This window comes from Cherax quadricarinatus, chromosome 3, assembly GCF_038502225.1.
Source record: "Cherax quadricarinatus isolate ZL_2023a chromosome 3, ASM3850222v1, whole genome shotgun sequence".
Classification (NCBI taxonomy): domain Eukaryota; kingdom Metazoa; phylum Arthropoda; class Malacostraca; order Decapoda; family Parastacidae; genus Cherax; species Cherax quadricarinatus.
This window is the reverse complement of record NC_091294.1, coordinates 30676128-30696199: the sequence shown is the minus strand read 5'-3', so window position 1 is coordinate 30696199 and position 20072 is coordinate 30676128. Positions and strand designations below refer to the sequence as shown.

The 20072-nt window shown below is 39.4% G+C and overlaps 1 protein-coding gene across 2 annotated transcripts in view; it reads left to right on the top strand.

The window, feature by feature from the left end:
- Nucleotides 1-8449: 8449 nt before the first annotated feature.
- The window catches only part of Sdhaf3 (Succinate dehydrogenase assembly factor 3), a 41358-nt gene continuing 29735 nt past the window's right edge, over nucleotides 8450-20072 (top strand). Inside the window, exon 1 of one of the 2 annotated variants that reach the window (XM_070091064.1) lies at nucleotides 8450-8481. In XM_070091064.1, coding sequence (XP_069947165.1) covers nucleotides 8465-8481 — 17 coding nt within the window. In that variant the 5' untranslated portion in view covers nucleotides 8450-8464. Of the gene's footprint in view, nucleotides 8482-9182; nucleotides 9311-20072 lie in introns of those variants that run through there. The other variant, XM_070091058.1, reaches the window with a different exon arrangement.

Here is a 20072-nt window from a genome sequence, read left to right as displayed (position 1 = left end):
TTACTTCTGGTTAGTGTGACTTTGTAAATGGTCCAAGTCGGACCGAAACGTCGTCGTAAGCTCCTCTCTTCTATGTGCGGGTTATTTGTGTTTCATTACCTTTGTAACTTGCCATGATTGTGACCAGATCTACCTGGAGTTCATTACTGTGGAAATTTATTTGGTCCCTAAAGTTCCACAGGACAGATCCGGCATGGCCGTGATGGAACGGCTGAGCTGGATGGCCCTAATACCCCACCCAAACATAAAAGCATTCTCTCGAGTTGGTGGGGATTGTTGGTAAGCTTATTTAATTTATAGATTTACTCTTCAGGGAAGGAGTAGGTAGTTTTACTGGTAGTACACTAATATTAGGTTTACTAAGGCAACTGTAGATAATAATAATGTAGACCTAAGACCTTAACATAGGTAGTAATAGGCCGATAATGTAGGCAAACACTAGGTTAAGTTAGCTAGGGAGAACTGGCAGCCCTAGCTTGAAGGATGAGGCGTGAGTCTGGAAGACATGAGCTCTCCCTTCTTAAGACAGACACCAACTGGACAAGACGTGCCGTGATCAGCAGACGGCGCCCCCCACGTGTCTTCACATTTGAGACCTGGGGAAATCTGGTAGAGGCACCTCGATGTACCGTAGATGACCTCCTCCGTCAGGCCCATACAGTAAGACAAGACCTCCACTTTATCTCGTAGATTTCTGGCCAGTGTCTGGGGAGATTGTGAGTGAGTTTGATCTGTGGGTCCGGTGTGCAACAGGCAGTGCATGCCCAGTAAGTACCAATGTCTCCAGGCAGTCTGGAAGCTAGTGTCCATGTCTGCATAGTTATACTAGGGGATACACACCCTCTTGGATATAGGAATTTCTGAGGTGCAGGCAGGACACTAATAACGATTGAATATTGCAGGAATTAAGGCTCCCGGTTGCACGTGGTTTCTGAGGGAAAATCCAAAGGGGCTAAGGCTAAGCTTAGGGAAGTTGAAGATCAGGATATATGCTGCAACACCAAGTAAGTTAGTCCTTTATACGTGTATGCAGGCGAGTTTTCTTGCAACATCAATCATTTGTGAAAATCTGTCCTATAAAGCCACTTGTGAGGCTGAGGTACCCACCTAAGAGCTCGGTGTCAACAGAGTTTGCCAGGGTAGGTGACTCACTTGGAGGCAGTCCACACAAATTTTCACAATTACTGTTGTAACTAGTTCAGCTATCATAACTTTGGAGTCCAGTCCCTGGACCCATTATGTGCTTTTGTAATCTTTTGACTACCGCCCACGGGATGGATATGGGGTGCATAATAAACATATTAAACTAAACTAACTCAGCAGTGGTGAGGTAGATGGTGGTGGGGACACACGGCTCAGGATCGTCGCCTTTATATCCAACAACATCAGGTCAAAGTGAGGAGTCCAGCTTTCATCTGGTGTGGACGTCCGTCTCTCTCTCTCTCTCGCCTAAATATCAGTGGCAAATTTTCTCCGCTTTCTCTGGGACACATCTCCTCACCTATTTTGCCCGCCGGGCACATTGCATGAGGGGGTACCTATCATCGGCTAACTTTTAGCCGCTATGAGAATAATTCTTTAACGGTTTTGGTGGAAAGCCGGTTACTAAACTCAGGTGAGGTGTTGGCGTCGCAATTATCAGGGTCTTGGCAAGGGGGTCCATCTGATCTAATGAGGAATTTTTAATTCCTGTTTATTTATTTATTTTATTTATTTTATGTCTTTGCAAACAGTACATTGAGATTTTATATTTACGATGGTGGGTTGCAATGCAAAGACAGCATATATTATGCCTAGGCATTATGGGCCAACATAACATTATTGGCTTACTGACTACTTAACACTAAGGATTTTATCATAGTTGTACAGTAGGACAGTAATTATTTCATAGTTGAACAGTAGATTATTAATTATAAGTGAATTAAATTTGAATAAGAAAAAGGATATATTCTTATAGTCTAAAATGCTTTTTGTGGAAAACAATAGTTCAATTATATTCCTGTCAACAATGGTTAAAAGGTTGAAAGTGATTGTTGAAGTTATAATGTGGGAGTACATAGGTGAGTAAGCAACAAACTAAAAAACAAGACAGGAGATTTAAATACCTTACCACCCATTATATACAAAAAAGTGTCACAGGTGCTATCACCAATCATAGTCTTCTGGCAGGGATGCATCTGCTCTTGTTGCCACCTCCCTAGTTAAGAACGATAATAAATTTGTTGAGTTAGGCATAAGAATTAACAACTGGGCGTCTACACTGCAAACTGAATTGTTTGCAATCCTAATGGCGCTAAAGCTAACCTATGACACTGAGCTTGACTCTATCATCATTACTGATTCTATGTCATCATTGAAGGCTCTTGGCTCATATAATGACTCCAACAACATGCTCATTGGGGAAGCCAGGTATAGATACTCAAAAATTAGGGACAAAGGAATTAATGTACAATTGCTATGGATCCCATCACACATTGGATTACTCCTTCATGAAAAAGTTGATATGTTAGCCAAGAAGAGTATCCAGAAGGAGAATGTAGAATATAACTTTGGTATAACTGTGTCTAGCATTAGGAATAATATTAGGAGAGAAGTAAATAATGAAAATGATTGTTATAGGAATGCAGTTAGAAGCCTGAGTAGATCTATAACCCACTATGATAACATGAACGTAGATAAGTATGTTTATGGAGCAACTTGCAATGTGAACAGACTGACTGATGTTGTAGTGGCCAGGCTTAGGCTTGGTTACAAGTACTTTTGGCAGTTTGGGAGACACACAGATGATGATCAAACTAAATGTAAATTATGTGATCAGGCATATGGTCACTCTCTTGAACACTATGTGCTTAATTGTCCACTTATTGAGGAATACAGAGACAGACAGTATAATAACCTATGTGACATGTCAAGATATCTTATTAATGAAAATAAGATACCAGATATACTAAGCAAATTTCCTAAATTTGCTTGTAACAGATAAGTGAACTATAGATATGTAGATATAAATCCATATGTATTCCTGTTAACCCTTTGGGGCCTAGTTCCTAGGCCTTTTGTGTATCCATATGCTCTCGCGCTACCGTCCACAGGATGGATATGGGGTGCACAATAAACTAGCCACTTCGGTGGCAAAATCTAAAATCTAATCCAATCATTGCAACACTCTTTAACAAATCCATTGAATCCTCTACCTTTCCTACAGTTCTCAAATAGCAAGGGTCATCCCGATCCATAAAGGAGGAGCCCACACAGGCTTGAATAACTATAGGCCAATATCCAACTTACACCCTCTCTCTAAAATCTTTGAACAATTAATCCATAAGCGTATCTATTCCTACCTCATCTCCCACAACATACTCAACCTCTGTCAATTTGAGTTCAGGCCTAATAAAAAATACTAATGATGCTATTATCCACATGCTAGAACATATTTATACAGCAATATAGAAAAAAGAAGTCCCACTGGGGATCTTCATTGACTTACGTAAAGCTTTCGATACGGTTGACCACGACTTGCTCCACATAAAATTGTCGCACTGTGGTATAAGAGGGCACCCATTCAACTACCTAAAGTCTTACCTCAGCAACAGAAGCCAATATGTGTACACAAATGCGGCAAACTCTTCCGCACAGCCAATTACAGTTGGTGTCTCACAGGCAAGTGTTCTAGGCCCTCTTCTCTTTCTCATATACATAAATGACCTACCAAATGCATCGCAACTACTCAAACCCACACTATTTGCAGATGACATACGTCTACTCTCACCCGAGCCCAGTCATGCTAGCCAATACTGTAAACACCGAATTACAGAAAATATCAACCTGGATGAGGACCAACAAACTTACTCTAAACATTGACAAAACCTACTACATTCAGTTTGGTAACAGATCTGCAGATGTGTCTCTTAACATAATGATAAAGGAATCACCTATCACAAAACTCACAGAGGAAAAATTCCTAGGAATCCACCTTGAAAATAGACTCAAATTTCAAACACATATACAACAAATTTCCCAAAAATTTCCAAGACCGTAGGCATACCATCGAAGATACGGTACTATGTTCCACAGTCAGCCCTCCTGGCCCTATATCACTCACTTATTTACCCCTATCTCACCTACGGGATTTGTGCATGGGGCTCAGCAACAATAAACCATCTCAGACCACTAATCACCCAACAAAAGGCTGCAGTCAGAATGATAACAAATTCCCACTACAGACAACACACTCCACCAATATTCGAAACTCTAAACCTACTCACCATACAAAACATCCATACTTATTACTGCACCTACTACATACATAGAACACTTAACACTGATATTAACCCTCCCCTCAAACATCTCCTTACCAACCTGTAGTGATACTGGTCCTGTGAGGAGCAGCAGCAGGATAATACTGCACCACCTCTAGGGGCCCTTAACAACAACAACAACAGTTTGGTGTGGTCATGGGCTCCAACACATGGTGTGTGATTCTCTTATACTTTATCCATTTATCTGCGATGCAGATTACATGGTGAGTTTAAATATGTGGCCTGTAGTTATAACTTTTCTCTTGACATATGCAAGACATCACCATCCCTGTAGAAGCCATTATTAGATGTACTAGTCATTATATTTTGTTGTTGCAGAAGTACTATGAAGATTCTATGTTCAATAAAGCCTAGAGATAAGGCCTGTGTTTCTATCACAACAATTTATTGAACATAGAATCCTGGGCTACCTGGTGGTGATCCTGCGCTAGACTACATCACAACATGGAGCGTTTACTGAAACCTGAGAGGCTAGACTGTGACCCCAGCTTATCAACGGCTGCTCAGGAATGGAAGCACTGGTTTAAGACTTTCGAAAACTTCTTGGGAGCCCTTCCTAAAGAAGATCTAGATAAACTAAGTCTGCTCATCAATTTTGTGTCACCTAAGATATATGAGGCTATTTCTGAGTGTAATACCTACGAAGATGCTATCAAAACCCTCAAGTCTCAGTATATTAAACCTACAAATGAAATCTTTGCACGCTATCGCCTTGCAACTCGCCGCCAGCAGATTGATGAGTCCTTAGAGGAATACTTTCAAGCACTGAAAATCTTAGGTAAGGACTGTCACTTCCAAGTAGTGACAGCTGCTCAGTATTGTGAAGAGTCCATCAGGGATGCTTTTATCAGTGGCCTGCAATCACCAATAATAAGGCAGCGTTTATTGGAGAATAAAACTCTCGACTTAGCCGCTGCCTTTGACCAGGCAAGAGCTCTAGATTCAGCCCAGAAGAATTCTGAAGTATACAGTACCGCTCAGCCTTCTCGAGTGGTAAGTGCTGCCATTCCTGACCAAGACTCTTGCAATGAAGTTACTGTGGAACCTGCCTCAGTGACAGCAGCAGCAGGTACGGTGTGTTTCTTTTGTGGTTTTTCAAGACATCCACGTCCAAAGTGTCCTGCTCGTGAAGCAATGTGCCATAAATGCCACAAGAAAGGTCACTTTGCGAAAGTATGTCGTGCTAATGCATCAACAAGAGCTAGTGCCTCCACACATTCCAGTGATCATGCGACTCTAGCAACAGTGACTTCTGCGGCTACTCCAAATTCACTGTCAAAGGCAGTTGTGAAAGTATTCATCAAAGGAACAGAAGTAGATGGTCTTATTGATAGTGGCAGCTCAGAGAGTTTCATCAACCTTGACTTAGTTAAACGGCTCTCCTTGACTCTACATCACTCATCAGGTACCGTTTCCATGGCATCAACATCTCTCTCTATTCAGACCTTAGGGTTTTGTAAGGTAAATCTCAGAGTTAATGGAAAGGATTATCAAGATGTACATTTAGCTATTCTGCCACAACTGTGCTCTGATGTTATCCTTGGTCAGGACTTTCAGAAGCTGCATGGTAGTGTCACCTTAACATATGGAGGTGAACTGCCTCCTCTTGTTGTCTGTGGACTTAGCACTTTAAGGGTAGACCCACCAAAGCTGTTTGCAAATCTTACCGCGGATTGCCATCCTATATCAGCTAAGTCACGCCGCTATTCTTATGAGGATCGGATGTTCATTGAGAAAGAAACTCAGAGGCTGCTGAAGGAGGGTATTATAGAACCGAGTGATTCTCCTTGGCGTGCACAGGTTGTTGTTGTTAAAGATGGTTATAGGAAACGGAGACTGGCTATCGATTACTCTGAGACAATCAACAAATTTACACTTCTTGATGGGTACCCTCTACCTCGAATTGACGATACAGTGAACAAAATTGCTCAGTACTACGTGTTTAGCACAATTGATCTGCAGAGTGCCTATCATCAAGTCCCTATAAGGAATGAAGATAAACCATACACAGCGTTTCAGGCTAGTGATGGCCTGTATCAGTTTACCAGAGTCCCTTTTGGAGTCACCAATGGGGTAGCCTGCTTCCAACGAATTATGGATTCACTCATTCAGGAAGAGCAACTCATGGGAACTTACGCGTATTTAGATAATGTTACCATTTGTGGCAAGACCCAGGAGGAACATGATGCAAACCTTGATAAGTTTTTGGAAGCCGCCAAGAAGAAAAATATCAGTTACAATGAGGAAAAGTGCACTTTTTCAACTAAAAGGCTTAGCATCCTTGGTTATGTAGTGGAAGGAGGTTCAATATTCCCAGACCCTGAACGACTACGACCTCTACGGGAACTTCCAATGCCTCAAGACAAAAAGTCACTCCGAAGAACTCTTGGTCTCTTTGCTTATTACTCACAATGGATCTACAACTATTCAAGTAAAGTCCGCCCATTGAGTGCTACCACATTTCCTGTGACAAAGGAAGCAGAAGCCGCTTTCCATACTCTCAAACAGGACATTGAAAACTCAGTAGTTCAAGCCATTGATGAGTCCCTACCATTCGAAGTGGAAACGGATGCATCTGACATTGCCATTGCTGCAGTCTTATCTCAGGCAGGACGACCAGTAGCCTTCTTTTCGAGAACTTTTCAAGGATCAGAGAAATGTTATGCTGCTGTAGAAAAGGAAGCCCAGGCCATCATAGAAGCAGTTCGCCACTGGAGGCATTATTTAACTGGTAGACATTTCACCATAAGGACTGACCAACGGTCCGTGATGTATATGTTCGACAAGAGGCACAAAAGTAGGATAAAGAATGACAAGATATTACGCTGGAGGATGGAACTATCGTGTTATGACTTTGATATCCTGTACCGACCGGGTCAAGAGAACATCTCACCTGATGCATTCTCTAGGTCCCACTGTGGAGCAGCATGTCATGATTTGCAATCACTCTCATCTCTCCACAAGGCTTTGTGTCACCCAGGAGTTACACGCCTGTACCATTTTGTCAAATCAAAGAACATGCCCTACTCAGTGGAAGATGTGCGACAAGTGATCAGAGCATGCAGAGTATGTGCAGAGTGCAAGCCAAACTTTCATCAGCCAGAGAAGACTCATCTCATAAAATCCACCCAGCCTTTCGAAAGATTGAATATAGATTTCAAAGGACCTCTACCAAGCACAAATCAGAATAGGTATTTCCTTAACATAGTAGATGAATATTCAAGGTTTCCCTTTGTATTCCCCTGTGCAAATATGGCTGCTTCAACTGTTATTAGTTGTCTTTCACAGTTGTTCTCTATTTTTGGTATGCCAGCTTATATCCATTCAGACAGGGGATCCTCGTTCATGAGTAACGAACTTCAGGAGTTTTTGGCTAGCAAAGGTATTGCCTGCAGCAGAACAACAAGCTACAACCCTCAAGGCAATGGTCAAGTGGAGCGGTTCAATGGTACTATATGGAAGGCAGTTACAATGACATTAAAGTCGCGCAATCTACCTGTTCAACACTGGCAAACTGTCCTACCGGATGCTCTTCACTCTATTAGATCACTGCTGTGCACAGCTACTAATGCAACCCCTCATGAAAGACTCCTCAACTATTCACGTCGTTCCTCTACGGGAGCCTCCGTGCCCACTTGGTTATGTCATCCTGGACCCGTTCTCCTGAAGAGTCACCGTAGGATGAACAAGACGGATCCTTTAGTGGAAGAGGTAGAGCTCCTGCAAGCTAATCCACATTACGCCTACATTCGCTACCAAAATGGTGAAGAGACTACAGTATCTACAAGACATTTAGCCCCAGTTGAAATCCCTATTAGTGTGGAATCTCAAGATACACCAATAGATGTGAAAGATGCTTCGTTTTCTCCTGGAAAGCCCCTTGAGACTACCCCTATGGAAATAGAGGATTCTGCTCCAGCAGTTAATCAAACCCCGCTGGAAAATATCGAACCTGGTGAAGAGGCTCAAGGGCTACGAAGGTCGGGACGTGTACGTCGCCCACCTAACAGTTTGGGAGATTACTGTCTCTGATATTTTAGAAGGGGGAGATTGTAGTGATACTGGTCCTGTGAGGAGCAGCAGCAGGATAATACTGCACCACCTCTAGGGGCCCTTAACAACAACAACAACAGTTTGGTGTGGTCATGGGCTCCAACACATGGTGTGTGATTCTCTTATACTTTATCCATTTATCTGCGATGCAGATTACATGGTGAGTTTAAATATGTGGCCTGTAGTTATAACTTTTCTCTTGACATATGCAAGACATCACCATCCCTGTAGAAGCCATTATTAGATGTACTAGTCATTATATTTTGTTGTTGCAGAAGTACTATGAAGATTCTATGTTCAATAAAGCCTAGAGATAAGGCCTGTGTTTCTATCACAACACAACCTCAACAGAACACACGACCATAACACAAGACATAGATCACTCTTTGATGTTCCTCGTGTCCATCTCACACTGTGCAAAAACTCAATGCACATAAAAGCCCTAAAATCTGGAATTCATTACCTGTGAATATAAAAGAAACACTGTCTGTTTATAAATTCAAGTCTCTTCTCAAAAATAACTTACTCACCCACAACTAAATAAATACTGAATAATTGTATCTCATAAATTGTATCTCATATATGTATCTCATTATTGTATTTCATAAATGTCTAGGGTGATTAAGTGGGTTTCTATTTACAAGAGGGACTCCTGTTCCTTTTTCTTTAATCGCCAAGCTTTGGGTAACAAATCTTACTTACTTTACTTACTTACCTACTTACTTAATTTACTTTACTTAAATCGGGAAGTCAGGCTGGATATTACATAAGCCGCTAGTGGCCCTTATAAACCCAACAAACAAACAAAAACAACAGGTCAGAGGCATTACAAAAATTCCAGAATCACGTTTATAGACCAATGTATATGTATATATATACACAATCTAATAAACAAAAGCCAGCCATCCAGTGGCTGGCTGGATGGCGAAACGTCTACGGTGGGGATGCCCGGGTGTTGTGCATGTGTCATTTCATCCTGTCGGTATTATATACAATTCTTGTACTACTACTACCACTACTACTACCACTACTACTACCACTACTACTACCTCTACCTCTTCCTGCCTATATATAGCCGTTCTGCTCCTCCTCTGTTAGTGTGACTTTGTCAATGGTCCAAGTCGGACCGAAACGTCGTCGTAAGCTTCTGTCTTTTATGTGCGGGTTATTTGTGTATCGTTCCAGTCACGGTATTGTGCCTTTTTGTTATTTATTTTGCAAATTGTATATTTGTGAAGGTTTACTTCAGGAGGAACACTGTAGCTTGCGTTACTTTATGTAATTAAATATATAAGAGCCTACTAGGAGGGACTTGATCCAAGGAATTAGAGCCACCCTTTCCTCCTGGATCAATCATGCTTGCTGCCTCTCTCAGATGGGTATAGCACTCCTCCCGTATGTAATAATTGTAATGTTATTTTCCTTCATACCTGACTTAATTAAGTGCTCTTTAATTATTCATAATTTTGCCCTTTTCCGTTTAAGTGATATATATAGCTGTCTCATCTTTATTACGCTGTTTGTCTGGTATGCATCGTAGAAAATAAATGATTATATTGTTGGTCTTGATTTATGCTATTACTGGCCTTATTGTTATTAGATAAATTATTTCTGTCATTTATTGAAGAATGTATTTGATGTATAAATTTATACAATGGGTATTGCAGTTTTTTCACTTTGATTGATGCAGCAATGATTTTGCTTCCTAATCCCTTCAAAATTTCAGGCCACATAGTACTCATGACACAAGTTGTTAGCAGTTATGTACTTACGATTTAGTTTAGTTTCGACTGTATCATTCTATTGGCTGTTTTCGGAATTTCAAGTTTTGTCAATGCTTGCTGACCGAAATGTTCTCTTGTATCAATGTTTATGATAATACGTAAGTCTTGCCTAATTTTTTAGTCACTTGACTTTTTTGGGACTATCTTCGATAACTTACACTATGTATGATAATTTTACTTATGTGTACCTGTGCATAAATAAACTTTGATAGCTTGCAGTCCAATTTTCAGATTTTGTGTTAGAGCAGTATGACATGATGAGCAAATCTATGTGGCATTAATAAGAACCAATGTTTCCCATCTAAGCCTTAGATGATAAACATTGTCTGCCTGTAAATGGTTTTGTACCCAACGTTGACATTTTGCATTGTGTTATTACAAATCCTTTCACCCTACAAGCAGGAATCAAGAATACTCCCAAGTAATTCACTGTGGTTACCTTTGAGACAGGCTCCTCATTACATACTGCAGCAAAACTATTTATTACTCTTAGTTTTCTTTTTTGTTCCAGGCACTGTTGCTCGAGTTTTCTTCGTGCAGAGACACTGGACTTGACACTGAAGGGAAACTGTTTACAGTATTCTGATAGTTTACATTTGGCATTGCTTAAAAATAATAATGGGAAAATAGATGTTCTTATTTTCAAATTTGATAAATGATTTGACATACACATACAGTACTGTATATATATATATGTTCGCTGTTTAGTTACTCAGGCTGTGCAAAATATTTTTAAGCATAATATTATTCAATAATTTTATTTATATAAGCTTAAATGTGCAAGTAATTAAGGCTGTGTCAAAATGGATAGCAGAGAATATAAAAATAAATTAGACACAATCATTTGATTTGATCACAAAACAACATTAATATGCATTGCTGTAGAAGTCATTAATGCTTTTGAAGGTATTAAAAACAGAGTCACAACTTCAGATTGGTGGCAAAGTTACTGTACTTAAAATTACTTATGTAGCAAAGAAAGATTTTTCACAAATGAGAATTAATGTAAACTTTTCTTCATGAGATCACTAGGCTAAGTAAAAACTTTCCAATTAAATGAAAAAATGCAGTGCAGAGATTAGATTTTAGATTTTGCCACCGAAGTGGCTAGTTTATTGTGCACCCCATATCCATCCTGTGGACGGTAGCGCGAAAGCATGTGGATACACAAAAGGCCTAGGAACTAGGCCCCAAAGGGTTAACAGGAATACATATGGATTTATATCTACATATCTATAGTTCACTTATCTGTTACAAGCAAATTTAGGAAATTTGCTTAGTATATCTGGTTTATCTGGAGAGTTTATCTGGAGAGAGTTCCGGGGGTCAACACCCCCACGGCCCGGTCTGTGACCAGGCCTCCTTAGGTCAGTGTCCCAGGATGCGACCCACACCAGTCGACTAACACCCAGGTACCCATTTTACTGATGGGGAACATAGACAACAGGTGGAAAGAAACACGTCCAATGTTTCTACTCTGGCTGGGAATCGAACCCAGGCCCTCACCGTGTGAAGCGAGAGCGTTAACCACCATAATAATAATGACATGTCACATAGGTTATTATACTGTCTGTCTCTGTATTCCTCAATAAGTGCACATAGTGTTCAAGAGAGTGACCATATGCCTGATCACATAATTTACATTTAGTTTGATCATCATCTGTGTGTCTCCCAAACTGCCAGAAGTACTTGTAACCAAGCCTAAGCCTGGCCACTACAACATCAGTCAGTCTGTTCACATTGCAAGTTGCTCCATAAACATATTTATCTACGTTCATGTTATCATAGTGGGTTATAGATCTACTCAGGCTTCTAACTGCATTCCTATAACAATCATCTTCATTATTTACTTCTCTCCTAATATTATTCCTAATGCTAGACACAGTTATACCAAAGTTATATTCTACGTTCTCCTTCTGGATACTCTTCTTGGCTAACATATCAACTTTATCATGAAGGAGTAATCCAATGTGTGATGGGATCCATAGCAATTGTATATTAATTCCTTTGTCCCTAATTTTTGAGTATCTATACCTGGCTTCCCCAATGAGCATGTTGTTGGAGTCATTATATGAGCCAAGAGCCTTCAATGATGACATAGAATCAGTAATGATGATAGAGTCAAGCTCAGTGTCATAGGTTAGCTTTAGCGCCATTAGGATTGCAAACAATTCAGTTTGCAGTGTAGACGCCCAGTTGTTAATTCTTATGCCTAACTCAACAAATTTATTATCGTTCTTAACTAGGGAGGTGGCAACAAGAGCAGATGCAGCCCTGCCAGAAGACTCCTGTTTAGATCCATCAGTGTATATAACTTGTGATAGCTTATTACTACTAGTGCAGAGAAGTACAGTAAGACCCCTGTATCTGTGGGGATACATTCCAAGGACTTGCCATAGATACCGAAACTGCTGATAGTAGCAGACCCTATATGTAAGTCCTGTACATACCTATTATAAATTTTAATTGATAAATTATGCACAATAAGTGGAAAATTATCACTGTTTCACTGATGGGAAGCACTTTATGGCTTCTCTTAGGCTCTGAAGAACTGCTAGCTTCTCTACTTTTGTGCTTTGGTCCATTATTATGCAAAATTAAGAGGTATTTTTGGGCCACAGTAAACCATGGAAAACTGAAACTGCAGATACCAAATCAGTGGATGTGGGGGCTCTATTGTATTTACCATGACAGCTCCTTGATTCTGATTACCTTCCACATCCCCCTCTCCCACAGGCACTGTATAATCCTACTGATGATGATGATGATAATAATAATAATAATAATAATATTAATAATAATTTACCATGACAATGTTTTGCTCTGTGTAGAGCTTTAGCAAGCCAATAATTTAATAAAGCTCTACATGGAGGAAAATATCACAATAAAAGTTTGCTTTACAACTGTCTTTCTTTGTTGCTGTGCATAATATCCCTTTGTATCTAACTTTAATGTTGCAGATAAACAAACCAATTAACCTATTTTTTTTCCCAATATTTAAACTCACACAATACTTGCTATTAGTAATATACTCCCTAGCAGAATTTTCTAGATTTGTTGCATACTCATTATTGTCCCAAAATTTTTAAGTAACTCTTAGTTTAGTTTTTTTCATATTGGAATAACTTTGCCTCCTTTATACCAAGCAATAAGTTTTTTATTCCTGTGAAACATACTTTTTTTCATTAAAAATTACAAATTTACCACAATTATTCATGTATTTTTCTTTCTAAAAAAATTACGTTTTTATCATTTAACCCGTAAATGGTCCAAGCAGATCTACGTTCACATGCGTAGTGCTCCAAAAGTAGATCTACATTTTTTTTACATATTTTCAAATACTAACAAAAAAAAAAGTAGATAAAAGTTTTTTACACGTTTTCAAATGTAAAAAAATAAAGACCTACTTTTTTTACATACAGTAGGGCCCCACTTATACGGCAGGTTAGGTTCCAGGCTGTCGCCGGAAAGCAGACATCGCCAGAAGGCAGAACGCCATTTTTTTCCATTTATAAATGCATATAAATGCCAGACAACAAGTTTACATTAAATTATATTAAGTTAGTAATAGAACTAGGCATTAAAAACACACAAAGTAAAATACATTCACAGTAAATTCATTACTTATCTTAAAGTATTTGTAATCTTAATGTAGGGAGAGAGGTGAGTAGTGCTTATTTGTAGGAAGTCAGGTGCAGGTAGCCCAGGTGTAGGTAGCGCTGGCTCCCCGTCTCATACTTAATATACGATATTTAAAACATCCCAGAGAGGTAAAATACACATACAGTACACTCATTATTTACCTTAAAATATGTGTAGTCTTAATATAGGAAGAGAGGTGAGTAGTATTTATTTGTTGGAAGTCAGTGTAGGTAGCCGGTAGGTGTAGCCCGCCTGGGCTACACCTACTGGCTACCTACACTGTGGCCCAGAGCCATATTATTAACATCGACATGCCTTGTTCACTGAATTTAATCATTTGTAACAACTACCTTTAGATGCCATCATAAACGAAGGTAGAAGTAATGAATAATTCATGCCGAAAATTGTAAACAAAAGCGGAGTGAGGGAGTGGCTGGGCCAAACGCAGATTCATACATGTTTTCTCTGATGGCTGAACAGAGAAAACGTAATGTTGTCCCTCCACCCGCCTACCACCCAGGTCCACAAGTATTATTATCAGAGCACACATAAAATATGCAATAAATGCCAGACAACAAGTTTACACTAACTTATATTAAGTTAGCAATAGAAATAGGCATTAAAAACACAATAAAAGGTAAGATACACACAGAGTACACTTATTACTTACCTTAAAATATTAATATTAATGTGTGAGAGGTTAGTGGCAGGGTGTTTATTGAATAAAATCAGAATGGCACACCATCATCCTCTAACTTGGCACTTAAAGCAAGAGGCTTATGACTTCTCTTTTTATCACAGCTAACCTTAGACGCCATCGTCAATGAGAGCCAACTAGTTAATGAAAGAGTAAACGAGAGAGAGAGAACGAGATACAGAGTTGAGACAATGTAAGAACACAAACTGAACAGGTAGTGGACGATCACTTGGTTAGGCGAAATAAATGCGTATTAATATGTGTCTACTTTTAGTTCATTCACGTCCATTTGTAAGAGTTTGTAAAACATTTACCTCAATATTTTTTTATTATAATAATAATTACCTCACAATACAAATACTCTTACAATGTGTACAAGTTAGTTCAGAATAAACAAACAGCAACACACCATTTTTAGAGTGAATGAAGATAATAATAATAATATTATTATTATTAATAATAATAATAATATTATTATTATTATTATAAAAAGCACTAAACCCTCAAGGGTCGTGAATTGCTATATACAGGTCTCCCTCAACATTCGCGAGGGTTAGGGGATCAAGAGCCTCGCGAATGTTGAAAAACAGTGAATGTTTGGTGCCCCAATATATTGTAGGGAAATATATTACAATACTGCTTCCTTAACTTGTTGAACCATGAATAATCATAAAATACATGAAAATGTCGTAAATTGTACTAAATATATACATGTTATGCTTTAATAATGTATGTTATTTAATAACATGTATGTTAATAACATGTATGTTATTAAATACCAATGCCTCCACCACTGCCTCAACCACTGCGAGTCCCTACTACCCTCCCTCCGATCCCCACAACTGGCAGCCAGCCCTCCCACCACTCAGTGTGGTGAGTGTTTTGTATGTTCGTTATTTGCTATTAAACTACAGAATAAATAATGTAAACCCATTCATGACTGCATATTGGAATGGCTGTTAGGAAAGGTATTAGACGGTGACATCATGTGTTTACTCTTGAACACAGCAAAGAATCAAACATTTCTGCTATTGCTAATAATAACAATAGTAATAATAATAATAATAATAATAATAATAATAATAATAATAATAATAATAATAATAATAATAATAATAATAATAAATACGATATAATTGGAGAAGGAAATTGTACAAAAATACGAGGGAGGGGTTGACACATCGTCAGTGTGACTTTGTTTATGTTGGAGTGAACATTAGTCTCCCTGCTCTTCCAAACATTTCACAGTAATTCAGCGGTTGAGGCAGTGGTATTTAACCCTTTGACTGTTTCCGACGTATAAATACGTCTTACGAGCCAATGTTTCTGACGTATTTATACGCATAAATTCTAGCAGCTTCAAATCAAGCAGGAGAAAGCTGGTAGGCCCACATGTGAGAGAATGGGTCTCCATGGTCAGTGTGCACCATATAAAAAAAATCGGGGAGCCAGTGGTGCATTGTGGGAATGCCATTTCAGTTGTCATTTTTCAGCATGTCTAGTGGTAAGAAATATGTGATTCCCCAGCAAATCTGGGACTCTTCTCTTCCCAAGTGATGCTCTAACACAGATGGAAGTGTCAGTGAAGATCAATTTCATGATTTGGAGGAGTTTGAGACCAAAAGCAATGGAGGAGGAGGAGGGGAGGAAGAGGAGGAGGAGGAGGAGGAGGAGGAGGAGGAGGAGGAGGGAAGGAAGAGGAGGAGGAGGAGGAGGAGGAGGAGGAGGAGGAGGAGGAGGAGGAGAAGAGGAGGAGGAGGAGGAAGAAGAAGATGTAATAATATTGTTCCCTTGAAGCAAGAAAAAAAAAAGTCCACCCCATGACAGTGACAAGATAAGGGGAGATAACATCTGATAAGAGCTGACTTTGATGAGCGTAAAGGAGGGTAATATTACATGACCATCGCCCTCCCTTTGTTTTTGCTGGTACACAAACATTTCTGTCTGTCTATTTGTCTGTCTGTCAAGCTCCCTGTCTGTCCATCTAGCTCTCTGTCTCAGAGAGAGCCACAAGACTGTGTCATCACGTTTACTCACATCTTCAAGCAGAGTATAGCACTTTGTCTGGATTTCTTGGGTTATCCTAGGTAATTTACACTATGTATACTTGTATTTATGTGTACCTGTGAGACAGAGATAGGCAGACAGATAGAAAGAGAGACAGATTGAAAGATATAGAATGAGGGAGAAAGATAATTAGATAGAATGGTGGAGGGGAAGCAGCATCCGACCCCATTATTTTGACAGGCGGTAGGGGTAGTGACTAATGAGACAATATGTCACTTTGACAGCTGCCGACTTCTGACTCAAAACAATTATAAGCCACACACTCGCACACAAGACAAGGAGGAGGAGAAGGAGGAGGAGGAGGAGGAGGAGGAGGAGGAGGAGGAGGAGGATGAGGATGATGAGGATGATGATGATGATGTTTGTTTTTGTAAACAAGTTTTGTAAACAATATATTGATAATTATGTTTGTGTGCTTATTGTGTTGTATACAACAAGTGTATATATATACATTGCACCTTACTTTGGTCTCATAGGCCACATAAGTTATGTGAAAAAATAAAATAGTAAAAAAACAAAAAACCTTCAATTACAAGTAAACTAAAGTTTACCGGGTGAGCGGCAGTCGCCGCTGTTGCCATACGCGGCTCATTTTCTGCAAACTTCACGGCTCTATATCTCGGTAAGTACCGATGGCAAAATTTTTTTTTTTTTGGACTAAAACACTCAGAAAAATAATCTTAACATTTTCATAAGAAAAAATAATTTTTTTTTTTTTTTAATATTTGGCGACATAGAATGACAGTTTCAGAGAGGGGCCTGAAACAGTCAAAGGGTTAATAACATATATGCTATAAATAATAATAGTACATATTATTAATAACATGTATTATTATTAACATGTATGTTATTAAATATCATTGCCTCAATCACTGCCTCTACCACTCCAGTTACACTCAATCTACAAGCACCAAACACAATGAATTATTGTGAAATGTTTGGAAGAGCAGGGAGACTAATGTTCACTCCAGCATAAACAAAGTCACACTGATGATGTGTCAACCACTCCCTCGTATTTTTGTACAATTTCCTTCTTCAATTACAGTGGACCCCCGGTTAACGAACTTTTTTCATTCCAGTAGTATGTTCAGGTGCCAGTACTGACCGAATTTTTTCCCATAAGGAATATTGTGAAGTAGATTAGTCAATTTCAGACCCCCAAACATACACGTACAAACGCACTTACATAAATACACTTACATAATTGGTCGCATTTGGAGGTGATCGTTATGCGGGGGTCCACTGTATATCATATTTATTATTATTATTATTATTATTATTATTTCTTTCTTTCAACACACCGGCCATATCCCACCGAGGCGGGGTGGCCCAAAAGAAAAAACCAAAGTTTCTCCTTTCAAATTTAGTAATATATACAGGAGAAGGGGTTACTAGCCCCTTGCTCCCGGCATTTTAGTCGCCTCTTACAACACGCATGGCCTACGGAGGAAGAATTCTGTTCCACTTCCCTATGGAGATAAGAGGAAATAAAGAAGAACAAGAAACTAGAAAGAAAATAGAAGAAAACCCAGAGGGGTATGTATATATACGCTTGTACATGTATGTGTAGTGTGACCTGAGTGTAAGTAGAAGTAGCAAGACGTACCTGAAATTTTGCATGTTCATGAGACAGAAAAAAGGACACCAGCAATCCTACCATCATGTAAAACAATTACAGGCTTTCGTTTTACACTCACTTGGCAGGACGGTAGTACCTCCCTGGGCGGTTGCTGTCTACCAACCTACTACCTATTATTATTATTATTACTATTGTTATTATTAGCTGTAGCAGAAATGTTTAATTCTTTGCAGTGTTCAATAGTAAACACATGATGTCACCGTCTAATACCTGTCCGAACAGCCATTCCAATATGCAGTCATGAATGGGTTTACATTATTTATACTGTAGTTTAATAGCAAATAATGAACAAACAAAACACTCACCAAACTGAGTGGTGGGAGGGCTGGCTGCCAGTTGCGGGGGTCGGAGGGAGGGTAGTAGGGACTCGCAGGTGGCGGGAAACTTAAATATGATTTGGCGGCTGGGAATTTGGTGGCTGGGAATTTGGCGGTTGGGAATTCGCGAATGTGTGAAGCCCGTGAAAGTTGAAAACGTGAATGCTGAGGGAGACCTGTATAGAGTAAAGGCATATGAAAAGAATATTTTTCTACAGTTATCCCCCAGTTTGACTAGAGAAAACGTAATTCTTCCGACACTACCTACACAGCTGTTTTGTAAACAAGTCTCATATTTACATCAATTTTTATTCTGTGAGTGTATGTATCATGTTTATATGCTATGTAATGGGTTTCATATATTATTTTGAGGAAAATATCATAGATGGATTAATGAAAATGCCTATATTGGTGTAAAATAAGACATTTAGTGTGCCCAAGAGTGATTATTATTACGTAGAATTGGCATCATGGGTAGAGAGAGACTTAGCCATTTTAATGTGTACCTGCACACCAGCACAATGTGTAAGTATATTTAGGTACAGGTACACATAAGTATAATTATCAGAGTACATATAAAATATGCAGTAACTTTAAAACACTTGAAATTTTGGAAAGTTACCTGACATAATAGATGTGGTCACGGAAATGTAAACAAACTGGGTGGGGGGCGCCATATTTGAAAGACCGCTTGCCGTATAGCAAATTTTGGTCATAATTTGACATTGCCGTATTAGCGGAATGCTGTAAGGTGAAACGCCGTAAAGCGGGGCCATACTGTACTTTCAAATGTTGAAAAAATGTATATATACGTCTGGACCGTTTACGGGTTAAGTATTACATTATCATCTGAATTCATATTGACTGCAACCTTACTGTAGATTTCTGGCCAGTGTCTTGGGAGATTGTGAGTGAGTTTGATCTGTGGGCCGGTGTGCAACAGGCAGTGCATGCCCAGTAAGTACCAATGTCTCAAGGCAGTCTGGAAGCTAATGTCCATGTCTGCATAGTTATACTAGGGGATACATACCCTCTTGGATATAGGAATTTCTGAGGTGCAGGCAGGACACTAATAACGATTGAATATTGCAGGAATTAAGGCTCCCGGTTGCACGTGGTTTCTGAGGGAAAGTCCAAAGGGGCTAAGGCTAAGCTTAGGGAAGTTGAAGATCAGGATATATGCTGCAACACCAAGTAAGTTAGTCCTTTATACGTGCATGCAGGCGAGTTTTCTTGCAACATCAATCATTTGTGAAAATCTGTCCTATAAGCCACTTGTGAGGCTGAGGTACCCACCTCAGAGCTCGGTGTCAACAGAGTTTGCCAGGGTAGGTGACTCACTTGGAGGCAGTCCACACAAATTTTCACAAAAGTGGTCCTTCGAAAACCGTGATGTGGAAAAGCTAGGTTAAGCTATCATAGCTAGGCCACAGTTAGGAACCAGTTTTGCAGAGTTAGGTTAAGTTAGCACACCTAGGCCCAGAGTTACACAGAGGCTAGGCCAAGCTGACTATACACAGAAGTTGTTATTTGCAGTAATTTACAGGCAGGCCA